We start from the raw sequence: 25,109 nt of genomic DNA on the forward strand, positions 1-25,109 counted from the left end.
GGCTCTACAGCTGTCTGACCCTGAGCTGCATTCTCCCTGGAGGGGGATAACAGAAAATAAAATCACCTACACAGTTCAATAGGGCATCACTGCATTAATATAACGTAGCTGTCAGAGGTCGCTGGCGACAGGAAGGTTCGTACGTAACACAAGGACACGTTAACCTAAACAGTCACCATGTATGGGGCTAAAATCATAGCTTTTATATGACCAAATGAACTGTATGTTAATAAACTTGCATGTGCACATGTAGAATTGATATAACACCCTTCCTTAAATTTACCTTAAAGTCAAACTGACATGTAGATTTGATCACATTCCCCCCGAGAATGACATCAAATTTGATCAACAACAGCAACAATAAGAAACGATGACACTCCTGATTCAACCTTGCTTTATGACAAAAGCAGCATTAAATATGACTTGTTCTGCATAATAAACGCAAGTCTTCCAAGAGAGGAAGCCTTAAAATATTTTATCTTCTTCTTTGTGAAACTATCCAAACAAAAAAAACAAAAAGCTGAGGGTTTAAATGAGTCATAGCTGGAAGAAAAAAATGTGTCCTTGATACACAGAAGTGTGGCTTCAATTTTATTCTTCGACAGCTACTTGCAGGATTTGAAATATATGAGGTAACATCCAAGTCCTACAGTCAAATTTGTTATGAGCCGACTGCATATTATTCTCAAATGCTGTGCGGCTACGAGTGCCCCCTCTCTCTGTGACCTTCTCTGTAACCGCAGGGACAACAGAGCAGAGCGCAGCCAAAAACCACAAAGCAAAACACAAAGAAGAAAGGAAAGCAAATGAAGAAGAAGAAATAATAACCCTCTCACTTCTTCACCCGAGCCTCACTCTCTCGCCCTAATTCATTCAATTACTCTAACATCTGTCTCTCTCTCTCTCTCTCTCCCTCCGTCCTCACTCCCTTCACTTGCAGCTGGCATTATTACAATGAGTGCAATGATCATTCACAATTAAAAAAAAAAAAGATACTTTTAAATGTGTATATAATAATGTATATAATACTGTAAAATGTATCTTCAGTACAATAAAATGGTCAAAATGATCTCATGTTTTTTGGGGTTTTTTTGTGCTCTACGTTTGCACCAAATATCCACAAAACTTTTCCTAAAGCAATAAATATTTTTGATTGCTCACTTTAAAGTTTTTATTTTTTGTTCATTTCCTTTTGGGGCGATTTTTCCATCAGCCTTAAACACCTTCCATTATTGCCACCTCCAGAAAGTCCTGGAAACTTCAGCTGTATTTGGACTGGCAGAGCAATGCCCTCTCCATGACTCTTAGGTATAAAATGCTCTGGGTTTTTTTTTTTCACTTCGATAATTAGTAAATAAAGTATATCTAATGTCCATAAACAACGTATTTGTGGTTATTGTTATTTATTGAAATCATTGTTGAGGATTTATATGATACACATACGCTGTCATAAATCCGTCTCACATCTTTTTTATCCTGCAAGGCAGCGTGGACAGAGAGTCAGACAGGATCAATAAGAGCCAATCACCCACAGACAAAGATGGACATGGACACTGTCTTTCACTGTCAATTTTAACAAAATGCCTGTGCAACGTCTCCCTGCCTTTTGTTCAGTTTCCCGCGCTCCTTTATGTTTTTCCTTAATCTGTCTCTCTTTGCAGCACACCTCTCGCTCCCCTCTTGACCTCATTCTGTCCACATGTCAGTCAGTTTTTCATGCTCCACTAAAATGGCGGTCACAGAGGGAGGCAACAGTGTTTTTTTTTTTGCAGCTTATAGAAAGACAACACGCTGCAGAATAAATGTGGTACACTGTGATTGTGTATTACTTGCTCAGGCTGAATTTTAGAATTTTAAACTCTAGAGACCCTTCGCCATATTTCACCACAAACAGGTTTTGTGAGGTGTGTGTTTGAAAGAAGCTTTTCTTGAGTTATGAGACACGGTGGTCTTTTATGAGCTGGGAGAAGTCCATGACCCCGACTGGCTCATGCATTGGCTAAGAAGCTCTGACAGCAAAAACAAGTTGATTTTAAAAATAATCTTTTCATTTCATCCTGTGAAAAAAAAAACGTTTGGCTGGTTTTGATATAATGATGTGGTTGTTATATATGTATATTACATGGCCTTTTTTTAATGGCATAGGTATATGAACATGCTGGGCTGTGTTTTACTTGTGTTAAGAGGACAAAATGTCATATTTGAAGTCTGGAAATAAGAGTTTGTGCCTCATTAAGGTTTAACATTTTAAGGTGTGGTCGTATGATTTGTCACCAGTCTGAGGCCTTTGTGTGTGAAGTTTGCACATCTTATTTTTCCCGTTGGTGTGTGCATTCTCTCCAGGTTCTCTGGCTTCCTCTCACAGTCCAAAGACATGCAGATTAGGTTTAGATTCATAGGAGACTCTTAATTGCCCATAGGTGTAAATGAGAGTGTCTCTGTTTGTTTTTCCTCTCTGATGGACTGGCAACTTGTTGAGGCTGTGTTCCGTCTTGCTCCCAAAGTGGTAGATAATGGATAGATGGATTATATTGTTGTATTAAGTGTGTGTTTGTTTGTAAAGCAACGTGGTTTACAACGTGGTTTAGCCTATGGAACAAATAAAAACATTACCATAAGCTGATTTACATAGATTAAAGTGTGAGGTAAGGGTTTACAATGACACGCTGAGTAAAAGCTTTAGTTTCCTCTGGTGAGAGACTTTTGTTGTGTTTCTGTCAAGGATACGAACGTCTACTCTGGATTGTAAAGGAAGTCCATGTTTGTTCATAGAGGGAAGTGCTTAGATATGGATCTGACACAGTGTGTATGTGTGTGTGTGTGTGTGTTTGGATTTCGTGTGTTTACATGGCAAAATCAGCGCCTGCTGGGAAGTCCTTAAAGAATTGTGTAAAGACGCCTGGAATCCTTGAATCGCTGTTGTATACTGTGAGTAAAATTGAGCCAATGTAGTAATTGTAACATCTAATACAGTGTAGCGGTATCATTCAGTGGATAGAAACAAGTCATCTTGAATAATATGTGCACGTGTGTGAATACATGCAGTAGCTTTTTAGAGTTTTTGAGTGTTTCTTTTTAATTAAACTGCCTTTATTGCCACAATCTAATGCATAATATAACCTTAATTTGACTGCATGTGGAAATAAACGAGTTGCCTACCTATACACAGTGGTTGGAGGGTAGTTGGCGATGTCGTAGATGAGCCGTATGTGTCCCTGGTAAAGCTCCAGTGCCAGGGGGTCGTGGTCCTCTTTGTACAACAAAAGGCCGTTGTCTTTTTCCGTGGCCACCTGGAGACACAGATGTCGGATAAAGAAATAAAGACAAAAATATTTTAAGTAGCGCTTTGAGCAGGCAGTTATCATTTTACAGACAGATGTCATAAATGCTGATTTCAGCACTGCAGATTAAAACCATGAAGTTTCTGCACCATTGTTGTCACATTGTTGGTAAACTTTGGCGACAAATACACAGGCTGACCTACACCCACACAGTGAGCTCACATTGGTTATAACATAACGAAAACCAGCTTGTTTTTAGAAGCTCTAAAACATGTTTTGTCTACTCCTGTGTTCCACGTTTTAACTGTTGGCCGTTTCAGCTCTTTGGTAATCCACACCAGTCTGGCTAATCTACATAACGGGGAACGCAGCTCTAAATCAAGACGGCATGTCACGCTATCAAATCACTTAAAAAAAAACAAAAAACTGTACGACAATGACACGTCTCAAAACAGGGTCACCTGTGCCTCCCTCTCTCCCTCCCACACACACACACACACTTGACATGTCACACTTTCCCGTGCGCTGTGCTAAGAGCTAACTAACTAGCGAGTAGAAATGGGGTCGAGCGGCCAAGCACTTAACACTGTAGATTCAGTGGAGCATCGCCAAGTCAACAACTCCTAACGAGCAAAGAGGAGAGCGAGCGAGACCGAGAGGAGAGAAGGAGAGAGAGAGAGATGACTAGAACAAAGCAGAGAGATAGAGAGAGGAGATGGAAGGAGAGTGAGATATAAAATGGGCTGGTGAAGATAGAACTGGGCAGAAAAGAGAGAAAAAGTGTAAAAACAGAAAGTGATTTATGAAGTGCCGTGGCCCTTTCTTTCTTTTCCTCTCTCTCTCTCAGTCAGGGCCTCTTGGTGGAGTTTTAACAGCCTTGGCACTGACACTGAAAGCTCCTGGCAGGAACGCAGAAACACATTCACACACGCTCACACAGATCCAAACAGGTGGTAAATATCAATTAGACTGCCCTCCTTTTCCTGTTTCTTTGTCACCCACTTACTTTCTCATTTCCAACAGAAGGAAAATATGTCTCTATTAGGACACAACTCTCAGGTGTCCAGAATGCATGGTCTGTGTGTGTGTGTGTGTTAGTGTTGAAGCACGAGTGCTCAGTGTAACGTGGAAACAGAGGGCGCAGCAGATGTTCGACTTGCCTCGTCGGCACTGAGCTGTGCAACTCTATCGGCTTGATTTGAATGACTTACAGCTCTATTTTAAGACTCTCAAAGGCATTTTCCATGTACCACAGCAGGATGTGGTTTTTGTACTTTGAAACTTCTAAACATTATAAGGCACGATCTGTTTTTATTCTTAATGAGAACAGAATATTGGGACATTTAAAGTTCCATTTACCCCCAACAGATTTGACCTGTTTGACCTCTACGACTCGACCATACCTGTAATGAAATGTGTGCGGTGGGGCGAAGCTTCGCGCCTGGCAGCTCCACGAACCCGTCGCGACCCAGGAAGTGAACAGTGGCCATCTTGGCACATTTGTTGCCATAGAAACCGGGCAAGCAGCGGCAGACGGGCTCCCCAGAAACTAAAATGCACTGGGCACTGTTCTGGCAGTCTGATTGGTCACAGGGGCTGGTCTGCAGCAAGATCATTGGTGGAGGGTTCTCACAGAACAGCCCGCTGAGGGAGAAACAGTTTAAAGAAGAAGATTACATATTTATAGAGATGTGGCAGGGTAATATTCTTCAAGTTAAGACCTATCTATCTATTCATTTTGTATCTTATCTTCTGTGATTTCTGCAAACATGTCACAAGAGAAAAAACGTCTCTGCTGCAAACCACATGGAACTTTATCTGCATGGAACTTAAAATCCAGCGAGTCAAGTGTCTGATTATGAAGCATCGTCTGCGTCTCCTCCCACTTTGACATGACTCACCTGAAGCCCTCTTTACAGACGCAGGTGTATCCGTTGACAGCATCCACACATTCGGCTCCATGTTGACACTTGTTCTCCAGACAGTCGTTATAGTCCCGCTCACACTGTTGGCCCACGTAGCCTGGTAAACAGTCGCACCTACAGTGACAACGGCGGCACGGACACAAGCGTCAGTGACATGATTACACTGTCAGACCTTTTCTGTTCTGCAGCCCAACGGTCGAGTAACATCTTTAACAGGAAACCAAACTTATTACTCTTTCACGTTCCTTTTGGATACGCCCAGTTTTTCAACATGCACATGCAACATATCTTTACAATTTAGCTTTTCAGAATTGAGGGACCTGCAAAGCGAATGTTATAGCCCTTTTCCACTATGGTCCCGCCTTACCACGGCATGGCTCGGCACAGTTTAGGTTGCATCTCCACTACAACACTATACACCAGACTCCTCTGTTAAATACTGAGATTTTAGACATTTCCCTGGTAATTGTTGAAGATTAACCCACGTTTTTAGGATTGTTGAGTCTCTTTAATTGATCTACAGTTCGGCACTGTTCGGCTTGAGCCTTGTGTCGGACGTCTCCGGAGCACAGACTCTGTCAGTCACAGGGTTTGTGTTGGAACCTCGCCAGAGCAGGTACTAAAAAAAAAAGTACCTGGTACCAGGTACTATCACTACTGGAAGCGCTACTTGTGCCGTGCCGAGGCATGTAGAGCCGGTGGAAACACGCCATTATACAGCGCTGAATCACAGTACGGGAGAATTGTTGCAATACAAAGTATGTAGTCAATATGGTTTGTGTTAGAGCTGTGATGTGTTTATGTTGGTCTGTCGTCATGTGTATTTGTAAGAGGACAGCAGTGTTTAACAATGATCACTCAGATTCTCCTTGGTTAAAAACAACAAAAAAAAAAAAAACAGTCAGCTTTTAACCCGTTGACCCGGCTGCTCCTATCACCGTCAATAGTTTGACCTCTGACCCTTTTAAGAGCCGATCCCCATCGAGGCTGTCGCTCACCTGTAACTGCGGCCGACGTGGACACACTTAGAGTCGTGCTGACAGGGGTCGAAACCATGGAGACAGGGGTCAACCATCTCTTCACAGAGGTCACCTGGTGACAGAGGGGGAGAGAAATGTATTTCTTTACTTGAATGTTGAAAAAGGTTGAATATGTGAATAGGTGAAAACATTTAAAGATTATAGCAGCGGTGTGTCACCAACCGGCTGAACTTAATACATCAGTCTTTCAATGTTATGGAAAGAAGAAGAAAAAGAAAATAAAGGAAGGAGAAAGGATAACATATACAGTATATGTGTGTTTGTCAAGTTCAAGGACTCATAAAAAGCATTATCAGGTTTTTTCTCAGAGCTGATGGAGAGGCAGGTTAATAGGCTGTGTAACACACACACACACACTCATAGGTTTATAAGGGTTAACAGTGTGTGTGTTAAAAGCCTTGACTGAAGCTGGTCGTTTGAAGGTAGGGGAGATTTGCACAAGGTCAAACAAATTTCCATCATTCTTTCGCTCCCAGCTTTAATCTTATCCTCCTGCTTCACTCCCACCCTGTCTGTCTGTCTGTCTGTCTGTCTGTCTGCACCACCTTTATGTCAAGCCACCTCTAACTGTGCCACACAGGCCAAAGGAGCCCGGAAGTTTGATGGAATAGTCGTTAAGTAAACATTTAAGTGAAAGCCAAGAACACGTTCACATTTTGTCAAAACTTTGATCAACAGTGTGGGGACCATTTTTCATCAAAATGCCAAATTTAGCATAGAAATAAAGACGAGTGAAACCCTGTCAGACAAGTGAGCCACTGGAAATATGAATTATATTCTATTTAAATGATACAGACCACACACTGGCAATTGTGTTTATTGATTTCCTAATGTCTTTTGTCCCGTTTGCAAACGCTTTGCTCCGCAGAGATGGATTTCCCACTAAGTTACAGTTCTGCTTTAAAATCTCACTAGTGTTGTGCAATGTTGAGTCGTGTATATTTCGTTTAAATACTACTGTTTACTTCCGGGGAAATATTTGGTTCTAGTGATACTATGATTCCAAGCTGCTTCTCCATGTCGTCTGTTATTATTCTGACTGAGAGTCCGCAGCGGCAGAAACTGGACATTTGAACTTTTTTGTAAATGCTTCCAGAAGATGAATCTTAATGTTCCGATGACCCCGCCGTGACCCTTTGTCATTCTCAAGTCAAACTGGTGAGATTGCACACGACACTGAAACCCAAAGAGACACACTGACATTTAATTTGTTGAGCACAGTCAGGCACACGACTGACTTTTTTTTTTTTTTACTCATTTTCAAACGAAACTCTTGAGTTGTAGAAACCTTAGATCGGCTGTTTAAAAGGTCTTGTGACCTTTAATCTTGATTTATTTCCTCTGGTAAGAAATAAGAAATAAAAATATGACACAACTATTCCGTTTGCTGAGTTTGTAGAAAAGCACAGCGGACTGTCCGCTTAATGTGACACCTGATGATTACGCCACGGTTCACTGAGCTCCACAGGAACAAGCTGTGAGTGAGTGAGTGTGTGTGGTGAAGAGGCTGGCAGTGTGTGTGGGATTTCTTTATGCCAACAACAATAATGACATGGTGTGTGTGTGTGTGTGTGTGTGTGTGTGTGCAGGACACTGTCACAGAGAGAAAAACTTATTTTTCCAGTCAGCATTTTAACTTCAACTTGCTGGACTCCACCAAGTGAGGTCTCTCTCTCATATACACACAGCTTCTGCCCTTTATCGGTCTCTTCTTTACCCTTCTCCTTACTTTGTTTATTTGTCACCTCCCTTGTCGTAACACTGTGACTCCTTCTTCAGACTCCTGTAGGAGTCAGGAGTTCCAGAAAGTTTCACTGCAGACAGGTTGTCCGTTACTAAATGACCACCCGCAGCAGTGCAAAGTAGGATTTTGTACGTGTTTGTGAAAATGGAGGGACTTGGTGAAACTTTCAGGGACAAACACTGAGGGGAATCAGGAACATCAAAGTTTAGAAACAGAGTAGATTGTGTGTGTGTACCTGTGTAGTTGGGTGGACAGATGCAGGTGTAGTTGTTGATTCCATCGACGCAGGTAGCGTTGTTCTCACAGTCGTTGTGCGCGCAGTCGTCGGGGTTGAACTGACAACGAGGGCCTGCAGATCCGGGCGGACACACGCAGCTGCACACAGAAACATGGAGCAAGACACATGAATAAAATCCATCAGCCAGATCAAACAGCTGCTCGGCTTCACTTCCTCTTAAATTCCACTATAAGAGCTTTACCGAAGAAAATAGCTTCATCTTTATTCTACAGGGTTTTTGCCCTCACACACCACTGGAGCCTCACTATATCTATATTTACTGTTCCAACCGGAGACACCATTTCAAGCATCAGTGTACAGAAGAAATGAAATCTTAACATGGCCATTCACAGTGTAAACCCCTGCCACAAACGGACCCACGCTATCTCTTGCCGGCACTAAATTTTAGACTTGTTTGAGTCCCATCACTCGTGTCAGGAGCCAAAGTTCCTCCTGTGTTTCTGTGTGAGAAGATACAAGAAAAACTTCAAATCACTCAGGCCTTAAAATAACAACAAAAAAATGCTGAGATAAACTCAGTTTGATGCCACTACTGTTGGACACCGCCCACCTGGGACACACTAAGGGAATTATCAAAGCCTCCTGCTCGTCCTCCCCTCACTTCATCTCCCTTCCTCCTCTCGCTCTCTTCTCATCTTTTTAGTTCACCCCTCCTCTGTCCTTGCTAGCTCTTGAACTCTCTTACCGCTCTTTGTATCTCGGTGTGGTTTATTCCTTTAACCTCGTTAAAGAGGTAACACACAAACAACCACATGAAGACTTTGATAAATTGGACCGCCGCTGCTTTCAGCAGCTCCGATCACAGAGTCTTCTACACGGATCAAATCAACTTTTAGTGGAGGAAAAGTGTTTTGCAACAAGGTCATCTTACTGTGAATTTTCAGCTTCTCAAATGTGAATATTTTCTCATTTTCTTTGCCCCATGTAACAAATGAAGAAACACAATAATCAACAAATGAATCGATTGTGAGAATAATTTTTCATGCCCTCTCTTCTCTAATCTAACTTTTGGTGCCACACAAGCTTTTTCTCACACTTATCTCGCTCCCTCACTCTCTTCCCACACCATATATGATAATCAGTGGTTACCTCCCCCCGGTGTAAGAGACATTATCTACAAATGAAACACATTTAAAACAAAAAACCGTGGGCTACATGTTCCTCCACCACACATAAAACAACATGTCACTGGAATCAATGACCAATATTCAGTCGATTTCTCTGGGTTTATCAAATACAAATGTGGAAAAATACATATTCTGCTTCTTGATCAAGCTTTTTACAGAAGTTGTGAAATAGTTATTGCACACATTTAGTCACATTTAACTTTAGTTTGTCCATCTATGAGAGTTACACACGAGTTAAATTATACTATGATACGCTCGCCTTCTGTCAAAAATGAGTTCTGACTTTGAATGTGGCCGGGCTTGGAGCCACTTTGCCAAAAGTAGAAGTTATTTCACGAGTAAATAATCATTCTCCTACAATATCTGCTGCTACCGGAGGAGAAAGAGAAAGAAAGAGACCACAGAGAGAGGAGAAATAGTCAAAATAAACTGCAGCATTGGAAGAATAAGGAAACGGAAAAGTATTAAATACTCCCATGTGAGAGAAATAACAAAAAAAATACATATATATATAGAAATGATTACTGCGCCTGCAGCACTGACTCAGTCAGACCGTGCCCTCGCTCACCAATCAAATCTCAGCTATGACATTTAAAATGATATAGCTTGACAAATGGTTCCCCACTAAGAACAAAGGCTAATTGGACTGATTGAACATCCATAACTGATGACACCACATGTTAAAATGTCAAAAGGCCCCGCTTCTCCGCTCTCGCCGTCTTCCTTCACCTCTTCCTGTGTCTTTCTCCGAGGGCACCGACATCTACCTGTGTCTGCATTAATGTTCGCAGAAGCTCTGTAAAGGGTAAAGAGACTCCTAATTGCATTACCATGTAGGACCTTAAAGGTTAGACGCATATGAGAGCCTTCAAAATGGCTAAGGCCTTGTTAGGGGGCTGCACAGAGACAAAACCTGGTTACAATACTGTTAATGACAACTGTTTCATTCAGAGTGGCTGTTTGTTATGAGTCAGGGACAAAGGAGGACTCTGTGGACGGACGCCAGCGACGCTGGCAGACATGTTCAAAGAAGGGCACAGACAAATATGAAGTTATTATGAGCGCAGACTGAATTATACTACAATCTTTTTAAATATATACAGTGCCACGAAGGCTGCCTCCTTGGCCCTTTAAAGAGTTTTTACAAGTGTGAAATAGAGTCTTTCATGTGGTTTGGTCCAGTTTAATATATAACACGGCTATAGAGAGAAACATGCCTCAAATGAACATGTCATACATGACACAATGTGTTTTTAATAATGTGTTATATTTGTCTTTTGGCACCTTTGTCCCCGAATTAATTTGGACACAACAAGACTTCTTCATTCAATCGCATGGAAATGGGGGGTGTTTTTCCATTTTAGGTCATGACAACAACTCTATGAAACATCTACAGTGTTTTCCAAGCTGTCAGATTGTGCACAAAATGCAACAATAACCTGAGACGGGGAGAACAAGCCGGAGGTCGTGGATCAGCAGGGAATAGATGGCTAGGAAAGCAGCAGATGAGTGATGCTCTGCTCTGCACTCGCTCGGCGACTGCCACTGAGAGGCTCTTGACCCACAACTGTCTCCAGTGGAGCTGTTCTGCAGCCAGGAGTCAAACGCTGTGATTGTGTCGGGCAGCTCCCAGCTGTGAATGTGTGAAGCTGCTAGAGTCTGCAAATGAGCGAGCAGGTTGTGGACGAGTTCACTTTGAAAGTATCCTTTTTGCTGATTCTGAATTATTTCCACCACACATCAGCGTGAACTCGCAAGGAGGGAAAAGTATCAGTGTCAACATTATTATATTACTAGTTTAATAATATTATTAAACTGTTTGGATTATAGCTGTAAGATTATGCCATGTGACTGTCACTGCCTTTTAACGTAATTATCTAATCAGCTAATCACATGGCAGGAACATGCACACAGTTTAAACTGAGCCTCAGAATAGGGGCGATGGTGATTTAAGTGACTTTCAATGTGGCACAGAGTATTTCAGAAACTGCTGATCTACTGGGACTCTCACACACAACCATCTATCTCTAGGTTTTACAGAGAATGATCCAAAAATGAGAGGATATCCAACGAGTGGCAGAGTAAAATAGCCGGACTCAAAATGATGAGAAGGCAACAGTAACTTGCAACACTGCAACAATATCTCAAAAAAAAACTTGTGACAAGGTAAACAGTGCAGAAGCAGAGCACACTGAGTGCTACTTTGTCCGGTAACCTCTATACCAAATGTACCAAAGGGATTCTGTGACGTTACTTCCACTTAATTATGTTTATATATTTTTTTTTGCAGCTAAACAGTTCATGTTAGAGTTCTTTCCTTAACAGAATAAACAAAAGCTACAGTAGAAAAGGCTCTTACACACAATTCAATCTTTGATCTCATTCTGAAGCAGCTGAAATTCAAACAGGCTGTGAACAAAAAACAATTTAAATTCAAGTGAAACCTACTTTGCTGCCGTGAATCCTTTTAAACGATGCTCAAGAAACAGTTCAGTTTAGGTTTTATTCTAAACCAGTGAATAAACAATGGTGTGTGCACCGACAGAGGTTTTAAGTGTCCCCTTTAAGAGAAAAAAGGTCAGAGCTGGTACAAGGATTTAATGAGCAACCCGGATGGAGCTTTCTCCTTTGAAATGTCTGCTCTCTTCCTGTCTGATCCCCCACCCAAACCCACCCCACAACATAAGAGGGAAAACACATCAAAGGGTCAAAGTAAGGTCTTATCTTGAGTAATGCATTGTCCAGTGCAACAAAACTGTCCACTCTAATCATGCTGTCTTTATTTCTTGGGGTCGAGTAAAGATAATATTCCCCCCCTTTTTTTTTAAATGCCCCAACATTTGAACCAAAGACTCAGTGGATCCTCAAAGGATTTGTTTAAATTTTTATCCACTACATACAACATAGACTAGATAGTAGCTGTATTGCTGGATTCATACAGAAAAGTTGGGATATGAGAAAATGGTATAACTAAAACAAGTGAAGACATAGTTGTACCTGAATTGGTCTATAAGGCCAGGCACAGTGTGGCAGGTTCCTCCATTCCAGCAGGGGAAATTAATACAGGCATTCATGGATATTTCACAGTTTTGACCCTGAAGGGGAAAAAAAGGACAGAGCAAAACAAAGAGGTCAATAATTAAAAGTAAAATGCATTATTTTTCTCACTCCAAACTAAAAACTCTCTGACTCAGCAAAACAACTCCTCCCTATGGCTCACTGCTGCGTCCTCCTCTCGCTTAATAATGTTTATCACCTCAACACTGACATCCAATAATAAATAGAAATAATAAGCTACTTGCTAATGATGGAAAAATCATATGAACAAATATTTTTTTTGCACTTTCAAATGTCCATATTCTGTTTCAGTGGTTGCAGATTTGAGAGTATTTTAGTTGTGGTTAAACAAAATGAGTCTGCAGACTGAGTCTAATGCATGTGGTTTATCTAGAATCACGCAGTGATTTGTCAATCTAACGTTGTTTTTCACTGCTGTTTTCTGTTGTCTCTCACACGTCACAAGTACACACACACGCGCGCGCGCGGATGTTATGTCACAGTCGTACACCTCTTTGATTCATTGCTCTTCCAACCACACACCTGTTTTCTGAATAAACAGCTTTCAGTGGGAATCAAGAGTTTTACACCTACACACACACACACATATGCTCTGTCTCCACACTGAACCCTGAGGCTGTAGATTTCATTTTCAACCACCGAACCGGCAACGCACCCACTTCCTCTTATCAAAGCCTGGGATGAGAACGTGTTCTCGTGTTCTCCATCTCCATCCATCATCATTAATTCTTTTCCATCTCTTTTTTCATACTGTACTGCTCTTCCATCCATTATTATTTAACACATTTAGATTTTTAGAGTTTTACGACTTTATTCCTTCATCCCCTTGCCTCTGGTTCCCCCACAAACCCTCGTGTCCTTCCTCCTTCTTCCCTTCTTTTGTCCTCTGCTGCTCCCTTTGGTTTATCTATCACATTTTAATTAATGTTGTCTGAGTGGAAGCCAACACAGAAAGAAAACATACACGCTGACATGTACGAGCGCAGGCGCAATCGCGACGTGTGGACGCGCGGTTCCTCGTCAGTGACCTTGGCAAGTGATGTTTTAATTAAATGGGAGACGAAGGCTTTGTCCTCCTGTGAAAGCCTAAAGGTTGTGAGGTGTCTGTGCACATGAGATCTTAAGTTTCTTTTTCATGTGCGGGTCCACACACACACACACACACACACACACACACAAAGGCATGAACCCACTGATCTCTTTACAAATGAGCACATAGTCCACACACGTACACACACTAGCATACATATTCCACGTTCATTACACAGTGGTGAATTTGCACGTCTTTCCTAACGCAGAGGGTTTTTAGAAATTATTATTACAGCCTTTGTCTTTTGATCGGTCAATACCTCGGCCGGCTGCTGTCATCATTTCTCTATCGATGAGCAGATAGAAGTACATTATGCATGCAAGGCCAGTGCTAAGCCACATAATACCTCTAATACCACAGGCTTATGCAGCACGGCAATCCATCAAGGGTCTTTTACTCACATATTTCAGAAGCTACCGAAATACCGATGAACCTCTAAATAATGGTTTATTATCACGACGAAGGTAGCTGGTGCTGGGGAACAGGAGACGACAACATCGCCAGGGTTCAAGCGCTGATTTTTTTCTTTTTTACTGCATATCATGTTTTTTTTTCTTTTACATGAGATTCCACAGCAGTAAATAACTAAAACAGCCAATTTACTGTTTACACCTTTGTGCTGTATACCCTGTGCAAGAAGCCACATTTAAAAACATTTTCTAAGAGCCCTTTTCAAGGACAGTTTGATCAAATTCAAGACCTTACAATCACGATTAACCCGACCCAGCCTCTATATAGTGTCTCACCTTGAATCCATAAGGACACGTGCAGTGGTACGACCCAGTGGTGTCAGGGACACAGGTACCGTTGTTTTGGCATGGTGTCGCCAGGCAGGGGGCACATTTTGACATTAGGCTGATATCTACAGGACCTGAGGAAGATTACAGAGCAAGATGAGAGTGGAGAGAAGAGAGGGATAGACATGTGAAGACAGAAAGGAAGCAAAAGAGTGTCGGCTGGGGACGGCATGCATATTTATACACATGCTAAAAGACTCCAGCACAGACTTCGTTTGATGGATGGTGTGCAGAGACTAGGCCACAAAGATAAAAGAGTGTATGTATAAGCAGAAAGAAAAGGTGATGATCTGAGATACCATGACTTTTATCTCAGCACCTGACCCACAGCTGATGTAAACACAAGTGAGAGGATGAAATTTTGTCTCTTTCTACTGAATATTTACTGTATCAAGCTCACGCAAACTATGTTGAGCAAAATGGTCCAATCATGAGCTTAAACCTGGAAATGTATCTGAAGTTATTCCCATATTCCAACCAATATTAGATTATTCAATGCAATCAATGTGATTTGAAGATCATATAAACTGAAAATGTGTGTACTATTAGTTCCAGAATGAGGCCACGCGGTTGGTGTAGTAAGAAGACCCGGGTTCACGGCCTGGTTGGAACAATCTGCATGGAGTTTGCATGTTCTCCTCGTGTGTGCGTGGTCCAGCAGTCCAAAGACATGCAGATTTGGGGACTAGGTAAATTGGACATGGTTGCTTGTCTCTATATGGCGCTGTGATGGGCTGGTGACCTGTCCAGGGTGTGACCCTGCCTTTCGCCCCTATGTCTGCTGAGATTGGCACAATGTGGAGGATAAAGTGGTAGAAGATGGATGGACGGAAGTTCCAGGAGGAAGTTTTATACGTTGTCTGAGCTAAAAGCTGCCAACATCCACTCTCAAGACAACGAACATGGTAAAGCAGAGGAAAAAATAAACCTTTTTACCTTTACACTGAAATCTGTTGAGTGGCGTAGTGAGCAGCAACCTGTCAGCCATGTCAGGAGGTCCAGTACAACGAGCGATTCCTGTTGGAAAACACAATGACATTTAATACAACATTTCACTTCCATTTGTTTTTTTTTTTTAATGATATATATAATTTATCTCCTTACCGGGCTCTTTAAAGCCAGCCTTGACCCACTGGGAGAGCCAGCGCAGGTCGCAGTTACAGTACAGGGGATTCGCACCAAGAGCCCTAGACACAAACACACACAATCACAGAATTTACAGCAAAATCCACAACAGATATTTTAATACACATACAAACACACATGCACACGGCTGTGCTTACAGGTGGGAGAGAGCAGTGAGGTGGCTGAAAGCCCCTTCTGGGATGGTTGAAAGGTCGTTACCATGAAGAGTCCTAGAGAAAGGCGAGAAGGAGAAAAACAACATTTGCATGTGTTAAACAGAATAATGACCTTGTTTAGAATTCAGGACGTTACTTATTGAACCACTGCTAATTTTACTTTGTAATTAATAAAATTGATCCAGACTTTTTTTTTTATTGTTTTCAACACACGTAAGGAATGTTAAAAAAAACCAAAAACATTGTATTCAGCCCAGGACGCCAGTTACTGCTATGTTCTCATCTACATTCATATTATGGACAATGATGCCAGTGTTTCTTCTTCTTCTTCCTCCTTCTACCATGGAACAGCTGCTAATGTTAAACGACTGGTATTTATTTAAATGGAAACCTTGAGGCTGTGTTGAAGACCTGCCCATAGATGACACAGTACACAGTATAATAATCAAACAATGAATATTTTTTTCCCGGTATCACATCCATCACATTAGAGCTAAATGAAACCGACAGCCCAGCTGCATAACACTCTACATGCAGGCAGATAATACAACCAGTCCAACTCTGACTCGCCTCACGCTAAATTATTCAAATTATTTGTGGTTCCTCAGCTGCAGACACGCCATCGCCCTCCGTTATAATGGAGAATAAATAAATTATTTATGAAAGCATAACACAAAATAAACAGAAAGCTTATTTTCATTGTTGGGCAATAAAGCTTGCCCTGGACTCTGAATGGAATATAAACTGTCTCATATGGTCCCACTGCATGTGTGTGTGTGTGTGTGTGTGTGTATATAGGAGACGGACGGCAGACTGTGATGTGTACCAGTGTGAGGACGTTAAGATGTGTGTGTGTGTCTAAAACTTTTGTCTCCAGGGGTTCTACAGACTACAGAGTGCATGAGCGTGCATGTGCGTGCATGTGCGTGCATGTGCGTGCATGTGCGTGCATGTGCGTGCATGTGTGTGCATGAGCAAGCATGTGTGTGCATGTTTTGTGTCTTAGTATCACTGGATATAAGTACATGTTCCATTAGAGCACGGGGCTGTAGCAGGGGACAGCTCGGCTATCAAACCACCACTACTGGAAAAGGTGTGCGTGTACTTGCATTTGTAACCTCTTTAGGACCTTTCCTGGCATAAACACTGACCTTATCAGGACCAGTAGTCCTCATGGAGACCAAAACCTGCTCTTTATGAGGCAGAACCTCATTTGTGCGGAACTGGTTAAGTTGAGATTATAATTGCAGTTAGGTTTAGGTTAGATATCAACTGGTTATGGTTAAGGTTAGAGATAAGGCTTTGACTAAGGCGTCTAAATGAATGAAAGTCAGTGCAGTGTCCTATACGAAGACAGGCTGCACAAACCTGTGCGTGTGTGTGTGTGTGTGTGTGTGTGTACATATTTGTGTAAGTCTGGTTGTGCATGTGTGGTTAGCGTCTTTACATGTTTGTGTGCATCTATGTACGGTATGGTCTAACTGCCCCCGCACAAAGCTTGCCCAGAGGGGGTTGTGGGTAATGAGGAAGGGACAGTGATGGCTGCCTGGCAACCAGTTGCTATGCGGGGGCAGACAGAGAGCAGTCCCAGTGGCAACATCAACTAAAATGAAGGGAAGGAAGGAGAGAAGGATAAAATAAAAGAAAGGGATCGCTAAACTTCTGCAGGGTGGAAACCTCACAAGAGACACAGTCAATATTTAGAGAGAGGGCCAGAAACGAGGCTGAGGCTGAAACGCTAACCAAACAGACCAAGAAATGTCCACAGAGATGAAAACACAAGGTACAGGGATGATACAGTGGATCTTTACCTCATGTTGACAGTTTTCAGTAGAAAAAAAATTTGCTTATGCAGTCGCTGTGGTCTCGTGTTTCACAACGAAGCAGCTCTGACAACGCAAATTAACTTAAAAATCAAGAAAATGCCCTGTCACAAAACACACAACTTTATTAAATATCGTATTTAATTTGCGGTGCTAAAACTCCACCACTCACCTCCACTTTGGAGTTGGAAAAACATCTGGGTGAACAGATTAAATGCACAAAGCTTACCACGATCTGAATTCTACACTCGAGACCACGATTTCAAACGCTTGTGCGAAGAGTCACATGCTCACATTCTTCCAGTGAGATTCTATATGTGTGAGAAGACGCTCAGACAGCAGTGTTTATGCGCAGTCTGAGCCCGCGTGCGCGCTCGTGTGGGTTTGTGAGACAGAGGGTGGACAAGCAGATGGATGACTGAGGACACAGAGGCTGAAGGTCGATTCATCAAACAGAGCATTGGGCGGAGAGAGAGAGAGAGAGAGAAAAGGAGGAGAGGATGGATGGATGGAGGAGACAGAAGGAAAGACGGGAAAGTGGAGGGACAGAGGTGGAGGGATGAGTGGGAGCTCGCAGACAGAGGGGAGTATTAAAGAGACGATGAGAGATTGTCACTTTTATCCCTTTTAGTGCCCTGAAACAACACATGATTGGGCGGCTGCTACTCATTCTGTGACTTAACATGGCCCGACACCCAGGGAATGATTAAAATTTAATTTAACTCTACAACTAGCAAAAAGGGAGTGATGAATATTGAATCTAATGCGGCACTTGAAGATGAAGCTTGGCACTCACAGCAGGCGAAGTGACTTGAGCCCGTCGAAGGCGTGGACCGGGATGCAGCGAATCTGGTTGTAACTCAGGATGCTGGAAGAAAGAAAGGAAGAAAGAAAGAGCACATTAACAGGGTCACGATAATTAGCTCGCAAGACGCAAGGGTTGTTGTTTTTCTACATTATTAGCTCATTTTTTTCTTTTTTGATTGCATTCTTGAATACATAAAAAGTAATGTAGAGGGACTGAGAGGATTAAAGAGGAAAAGAAGAGAAAAGACAGCGGCGCAGTACAGAGCCAGTGGCCCCTTGTATGTAAAACAATGGGTAATTAAAAAGCCTGGGGCAAAACAGACCTGTTTAGAATTAGAATTTGAAATAATGAAATTTGAATTAAAACTAGGGACAAAATTAGGTGTCTCAGAAGAAAATAACTGGAAAAACACCCTCCTCCACCGTTACCACGTGAACTCATGGCTTGAGTAAAGTATTTAACACCGAGCGCACTCTGGTGATGCTATTAGAGGGCTAACAGTCGAAGCTCCCGGGCGTGAATCAGAGCAACTTTATGAAATATGAAACAAAGAGTGGCTGGAAAGAAGCAAATCTGCTCCGTTAACCTTTCCCCCTGACAGAAAACACAGCAGGCTGATGTCAAAATCCATGTAATATACGTAAGCTAATAGCAAAAACAAGAGGGGAAACAAACTTAAGAAAATACAACGTGAGTAAAGACAAAAACAGAGCTGAGAAGAGCGACAGATTAGGATTAAACGTGGGCAAATACAACACAGGTATGCTGAAAACAAGAAGACCCTTAACTCGTGTTTTTTAACAATAACACACAAGTCATTTATGACTTTTAAACACACGTGTGTGTGTGTGTGTGTGTTACTGTTGTTACTTACAGTGTGGCTAGTTGAGTCATGTTGTTGAAGGTGTACGAGGCCAGCGTGCTGATGCTGTTGTTGCTCAGGTCTCTGCGTGGACACAAATACATACAGTCAACGCACACAGTGAAACACAAACATACAGTATAGCGTGTGCCGCACACACACACACACACACATACTGTGTGATTTGGTTTTTAAACTGTCTGCACAAGGCGTTGTGAGGTGCATTCAAGGTTAAGTGAGTAGTACGTACACCAGTGACAGCTGCTTCAGGGATGCCAGCTCCTTGGGCACAGATGTCAGCATATTACCCTCCAGGTAACTGCAAGGAAAGGTGCATAAGTTAATGCAGAATGTACACACACAGATTACACTTGCATTGTGGGTTTTAGATTAGGATTGATTGTTTAATTATGTAAACCTTTCAGCCTTGGAGAGAGAGTTGCTCGATGTTTTCATGCTAAACTAAACTCATTTTGAATGTGGTTTCACACTGAAAACACAAACATGAGATTTAATTCTTCTTTTCATGGTGGATAACAAAAGCCAAAATGAAGAATGTCTCCTTTAAATAATCGTTTCAAGGGCAGGAGGAAGCCAATGGTGTGTTTGTTTAACCACAGGTGATTGTGCGGCTGTGAATTAACAAGAAAAAAAAACAAAAAACAAGACAAAAGATTATCAGAGACACATTTCCCTCAACCATGCTTTGCTGTTTGAAACACTTGTGTTTTGCTGGGTTAATCCTCTTCTTCCCAAACTGATTCAGGAGCTTCATCTAGATCAGAGGTGTCAAACATTTGGCCCATGGGCCAGAACTAGCCCACAAGAGGGTCCTATCTGGCCCACAGGTTGAATTTGTGAAGATTTCACATTATGATTAGAATCTAATCACGATGTCAGATGCCCATGGCCAAGAGGAAAGGAATTGGGCTCGTAACCAGAAGGTTGCCGGTTTGGGCCAATGGCTGCCCCTGAGCAAGGCACCCAATCCCCCATGGTTCAGATAACTGCTCCTGCTCCTGGTTTGTGTGTGTGTACTATATTTTTGGTACGAGATACCTGTGACAACATATTGTGTGCCTCTGTAGATGTACTGTGATCTGTAAGTTGTAATGCACATGTGAAAATGCTAAACTTAGGCGTCATATTGTTGAAATTGCACTTAATTTTCTCGAGTAGTTTCACTTCATTACATGTAAAACAAAGGGAAACATGTGGAGTTCCATAATGGAGGGAGGTTTAACGTTTATTTCAATAAACAAAGACCAGCTTGACCTACTTCTTTTCCGCCACAATTTGTATCTGGGCGTCCAGGAAAAAACGGGCGATTCACAACATTTTTTTGTGAAGGTGAAGGAAGTGAACAAATATGTACACACTGAAGCACACGCACACATTTTATGATCTGCTGTCTCTAGTGCTCTCTCTCTCAGGTCATAAGTAGGTCATGCAGACAGTATGATGGAGTGTCTTCTTCAGTCTGATCAATACCTAATCACTGCTATTGACCCCAAAGAGCAGACCTATTTCATAGCCAGCAAGTTTTCTGTGCGTGTGCGTGAGTAATAATTCACCTTCGCTACCAGACATTTTCTAAATCCTCGTGTCTTAATTGACTTTATATTATTCTTTTAATCGTGCATGAACTGAGATGATTTCCTTTATTAGGCTCCCTCATTGGCACGAGGACTGTTTACAAGATGTAGTAAACCCGGAAACTAACAGGCCAAATGAATCTAATATTAATAACTGTGTTGTATAATTTGAAACACAAACATTATATGATGTGTCTCTTGTACAATCAGCATAATAATGGGATTGTGAAGTCTGGGAAAAACCTTCACAGCTCAGGAAAAGTGGTCAGCGTCGTCTTTAAAGGCCTCTTCAGCATTACAGTGATTGAAAATGAACATTTTTAAAAGCAAACAGAGACAGCAGTCTCCCCCTCTCTTTTTGAAATATAATAAAGTGGCGCTCGTTAAAATCGCTGCCTGTGTATTGCACACACGCCTCACACGTATTTTAAATATCTGACGGGATTTCAACCGAGCGCGTGAACACAAAACCTGCAGCACTCACTTTTGTTTAGTGTGTCTTTCCTGCAAAGGACAAACTGCTGCATTGATATTGCACTGCAGCAATGTTTGACTCTGTGTGTGTGTGTGTGGGGGGCTGTGACTTTGCACCGACAAAAATGCTTAGTTGTGTGTGTGCAAGTATGTGCATGCACTTACTTTTATCTGTATATTTGATGATCAAGTGCAGCAGATTCTTAGATTTGAATAAGTGTTTATGTGTGTGTGTGTGTGTGTGAACATGCATGACTCACAGCTCAGTGGTGTCCTTGGGAATGCCCTTGGGCAGAGAGTGCAGCCCTCTGTTGCTGCAACGCACCACACTGTCTGAGCACGTGCAGACGTCAGGACAGCCAGACGCAGGAAGACAACCATTATCCTCATCACCTAGACAGAGAGAGAGAGAGAGGGATATTAGAGAGGGAGAAAAGAGGAAGGAGACAGAGAGGGTGAAGGAAGAGAGGGATAAAGACAAGGACAGATACATATAAAACTGGACAGAGATTACAGAGATGAGAGAAAAGGAGCAACAGATAAATAGGACAGAAACAATGGTAACGGAGAGGGAAAGATTTAAAGGAATAGATAGACATTAAAAACTGAAAGTGAATTCCTCCAAACTCAGCACTTTTTTACACTTGTGTAATTCCTACCAAATGACTACAGAGGCTGTTAAAGTCAGCTGCACTTGTGTTTCAACATCTGGCTCAGGACCTGCAGGCGGGTCACAGTAGGTTAATACCAAGATGAGGCTGGATAAATACTGAGCAGATGTTAATACAATGGTCTGTCACATCTCTGAAAACGAGTGTAAATACAGAAAATGAAAGCTGCAACATCCTGCAGTCATCATCTGTCAGTGCGCTTGTTGTGTAACACCAAGACGTAAATCCGTTTAAAAAAAAACACAAGGGTTCAAATGATTACGTTTTTCTTTCAACCCTCGAAGTAAAAAAAAAAAAATACATCAAATTTATCTTGGGAAAAAAAACAATAATTGTTGAGGGTTACCCTGCTTCTTTTCATGTTTAAATTCATACTTTGGATCGTACTGTGAGCCTTTCCACGTGCACACGAGCACATGGTGAGACAAAAAACTAAAAACAATAAAGTGATTTTAATCAAGACTTTGAGATAAGAAGGATCAGAGACCAGAGTGTTGTTCTTGGCTTAAAAACTGCTTCAGTTTTCTTTACTGACAGACAACACACAGCTTTAATCTAGCAGCTGAGCTGTTGTCCCACATGTAAAACATGTTGAGTTAAAGCCATAATGAGGGATAATGAACAGTGGACACTGCGCCAATAATAACACAACTGCAATTTGAGTTGGAATGCGTGGAGAGAAAGAAGAATGACAAAGGAAATGGCCAAGTTTATGATTATGAAAGTTCATAATAGTCTACTTTTTTAACGCCTCAGTGCTGCCATGTGCCGCAGTGACATGTGTATGTATAAGCTGAGCATTCACAGGCTCAGCGTGCTGTACATTTAGTTTGTTCAATAGCCATCGCCTTCTGTCCTATGGCCATTTTGCCCATCCGCTTTGCAGTTTTCTAATTGCGCTAATGTCTAAACGTCGACTAAATGGGAGCTTAGGTGCCTGAGAGTGGAGCGATGTGAGAAAGTGTACATGCCTACTTCTTATCGGATGTGTGTAGGGAGCGAATCCACGGGGACGACGCACTGTATAGCCGTGAGCCGACTCACTCAACAGTTTTAATTGAACTAACATCTAAATGTTCGCTAAATATCTTTTCACAAATTCAATTAACTTTACCTCTCCCCCGGCGGCCTCTGGACAACTTAACAGCCATTTTACTCAACTATAAATAGTCTGGACATGGGGTCCTCGGCTGGATGTGTGTATTTCTGTGCTTTTGCTGTTAGTTAGTTTGTATACTGTCAACTATACTGTGACCTGATGAGCTGTCAAAGCAAAGCTCTCTGAGATAAAACAAACAATATCAAATTAAAGTCAGAAGAGATTTCCCCTCATTTAGATCTGTATGATAGTTCCATATTTTTCTCCCCAGAAAATGACAACTCTGTGTGCTGTATAATGATTATTTAAATTGGAGTTGGGTTTAGCGCGAGTTAAAAACGGACATCTAAGTGTACACATTTACGTTTGTGCAGCCGAGTGTGAAGATAGACGTTTATGTGTTTGCACACATGTGCACAAGATACAATATTGAGATCTGATAAAATCTCAGAGTTCCCTCGCTTGAGCCAACCCAGCTAACTACTTTCCAAACTCATTTTCAGTAAATGGTTGCAGCATAGCTACAGGAAATTAGAAAAGTGCAACAAATTCAAAGAAACTCCGGGCAGAGAGGAGGGAAAGAAAGAGAAAAACGGAGGGAGGTGGCAAGAGAGCGAGAGAGAGCGAGAGCCAAAAGAAGTGTAAATCCATAAAGACAGAAAACGGGTAAAAGAAAGAGAAAGATGTATTAGGCGGGAGAGCCAGACCACACTTTGCTTATGCTGTCAAATTTTGGGTCGCCAAGCCGACGGCCTAAGTAGCTATAGGCAGGCATCGTCGTGGTAACAGCAACGTCACTGAGGAAACCACAAGCTGATGTCATCAGAGGCTGCTGTTTGCCAGTGGTCACTAATCATTCTGTCCTCACAATACCCAGCTGAACATGTGTGTGTGTGTGTGTGTCTGCTGACATAAGACATGCAATAATGGAAGTTCCTGCAATAATATATCTGGAAGGATTGTTACAAAAAAAACAAAACAAGAGGCTAAATGGTAGATACGTCCACTTCAGTCGATTACAAACCAAAATAGCTGAAGTACCAGATGTAAAAAATCAGCGGTTATCCTTAGGCCCCAACATTATGTAATGTCTACGTAGCTACAGTGTATAATAAGAACGATCTGTCGACCTTTTTCTCACCACCTGATGCTGCTCTGCTGGAGGAAATCCAAGGACTATAAGCTTTACCAGCAACGTAGGACTTCGCTTTATGTTCTGTGAGTGACTTTAAAAGGTGCAGTGTATAAGAATTAGTCACTGCAGACTCAACTCTCTATGGAGGATGTTACGCTTCTTTGTTTTCACTGTAGGCTTGGTGCCTACAGTACATATAAAAAAAAACAATAGTTCTTATTTCAAAGCAATTATACACTCACACAAACTTACTTATGTGTAGTATATTCACTTTCTGCCACTAAGCCTTTAAACTTTAAAAAGTGAAATCTGAGTTTCTGTACATTTGGTTTTACCACCAAACATAACATAAGTAATGTCCTCTCAACCGTCTCTGAGAATGCCTTCAGTTATTGAAAGTAAACATGAGGCAAAGACATTTAATTTACCTTTCAATCACTTGACTCAAGCTCTTATCTGTGAAGGACACATGGCCGCTCACTGACGCATCATCTGTTTCAAGGTTCAGGCTGTCGCAGGTTCTGCTTCCCTGACACTCCAGTATAATTTCAAATACGTATGGGACTCGCAGTGAGGAGGACCTGGTAACATTATCTAGTAAAATTACCATTACCATTTATTTTTTCTCAAATTGTTCTTCTGGAAAAACATATCAATGATGAAATGAAAGGCTCACCACCACAAGTAAAGTCCGGCGTAGCCACGTCCTGAATGGGTATCTCCTTTAAGAAAGCAGGTTTCTGACAGCGAGGGTTTCCACTGACCACTCTGGTCTTCTTCAGCCACTGACCCAGCCAGGACAAGTGACAGTCGCACACATAGGGATTGGACAGGAGGTTACTAAGAGAGAGGGGGAATAATTGAATAAAACAGTGTCAATGCAAACTTACACAAGCGGACATGAAAATATCAATTTATCATGAAAATTTCCCTTTTTTTTATTCCCTTACAAACCACACTC

General features: G+C 41.8%; 1 protein-coding gene across 2 annotated transcripts in view; it reads right to left on the minus strand.

Moving 5' to 3' along the window:
* Window positions 1–25,109, minus strand: part of slit3 (slit homolog 3 (Drosophila)) — a 234,015-nt gene that overhangs the window by 14,771 nt on the left and 194,135 nt on the right. For both annotated transcript variants that reach the window (XM_058649322.1, XM_058649323.1), the window contains 15 exons: window positions 24,825–24,988; window positions 21,504–21,636; window positions 19,425–19,493; window positions 19,187–19,258; window positions 18,301–18,372; window positions 15,664–15,735; window positions 15,485–15,567; window positions 15,317–15,397; window positions 14,330–14,454; window positions 12,413–12,510; window positions 8,226–8,365; window positions 6,205–6,298; window positions 5,183–5,320; window positions 4,685–4,925; window positions 3,160–3,290 (listed from right to left, as the gene is read on the minus strand). In XM_058649322.1, the coding sequence (XP_058505305.1) occupies window positions 3,160–3,290; window positions 4,685–4,925; window positions 5,183–5,320; window positions 6,205–6,298; window positions 8,226–8,365; window positions 12,413–12,510; window positions 14,330–14,454; window positions 15,317–15,397; window positions 15,485–15,567; window positions 15,664–15,735; window positions 18,301–18,372; window positions 19,187–19,258; window positions 19,425–19,493; window positions 21,504–21,636; window positions 24,825–24,988 (1,713 nt within the window). The remainder of the gene's footprint in view (window positions 1–3,159; window positions 3,291–4,684; window positions 4,926–5,182; window positions 5,321–6,204; window positions 6,299–8,225; window positions 8,366–12,412; window positions 12,511–14,329; window positions 14,455–15,316; window positions 15,398–15,484; window positions 15,568–15,663; window positions 15,736–18,300; window positions 18,373–19,186; window positions 19,259–19,424; window positions 19,494–21,503; window positions 21,637–24,824; window positions 24,989–25,109) is intronic.

The sequence above is a fragment of the Solea solea genome, chromosome 14 (assembly GCF_958295425.1).
Source record: "Solea solea chromosome 14, fSolSol10.1, whole genome shotgun sequence".
Classification (NCBI taxonomy): Eukaryota; Metazoa; Chordata; class Actinopteri; order Pleuronectiformes; family Soleidae; genus Solea; species Solea solea.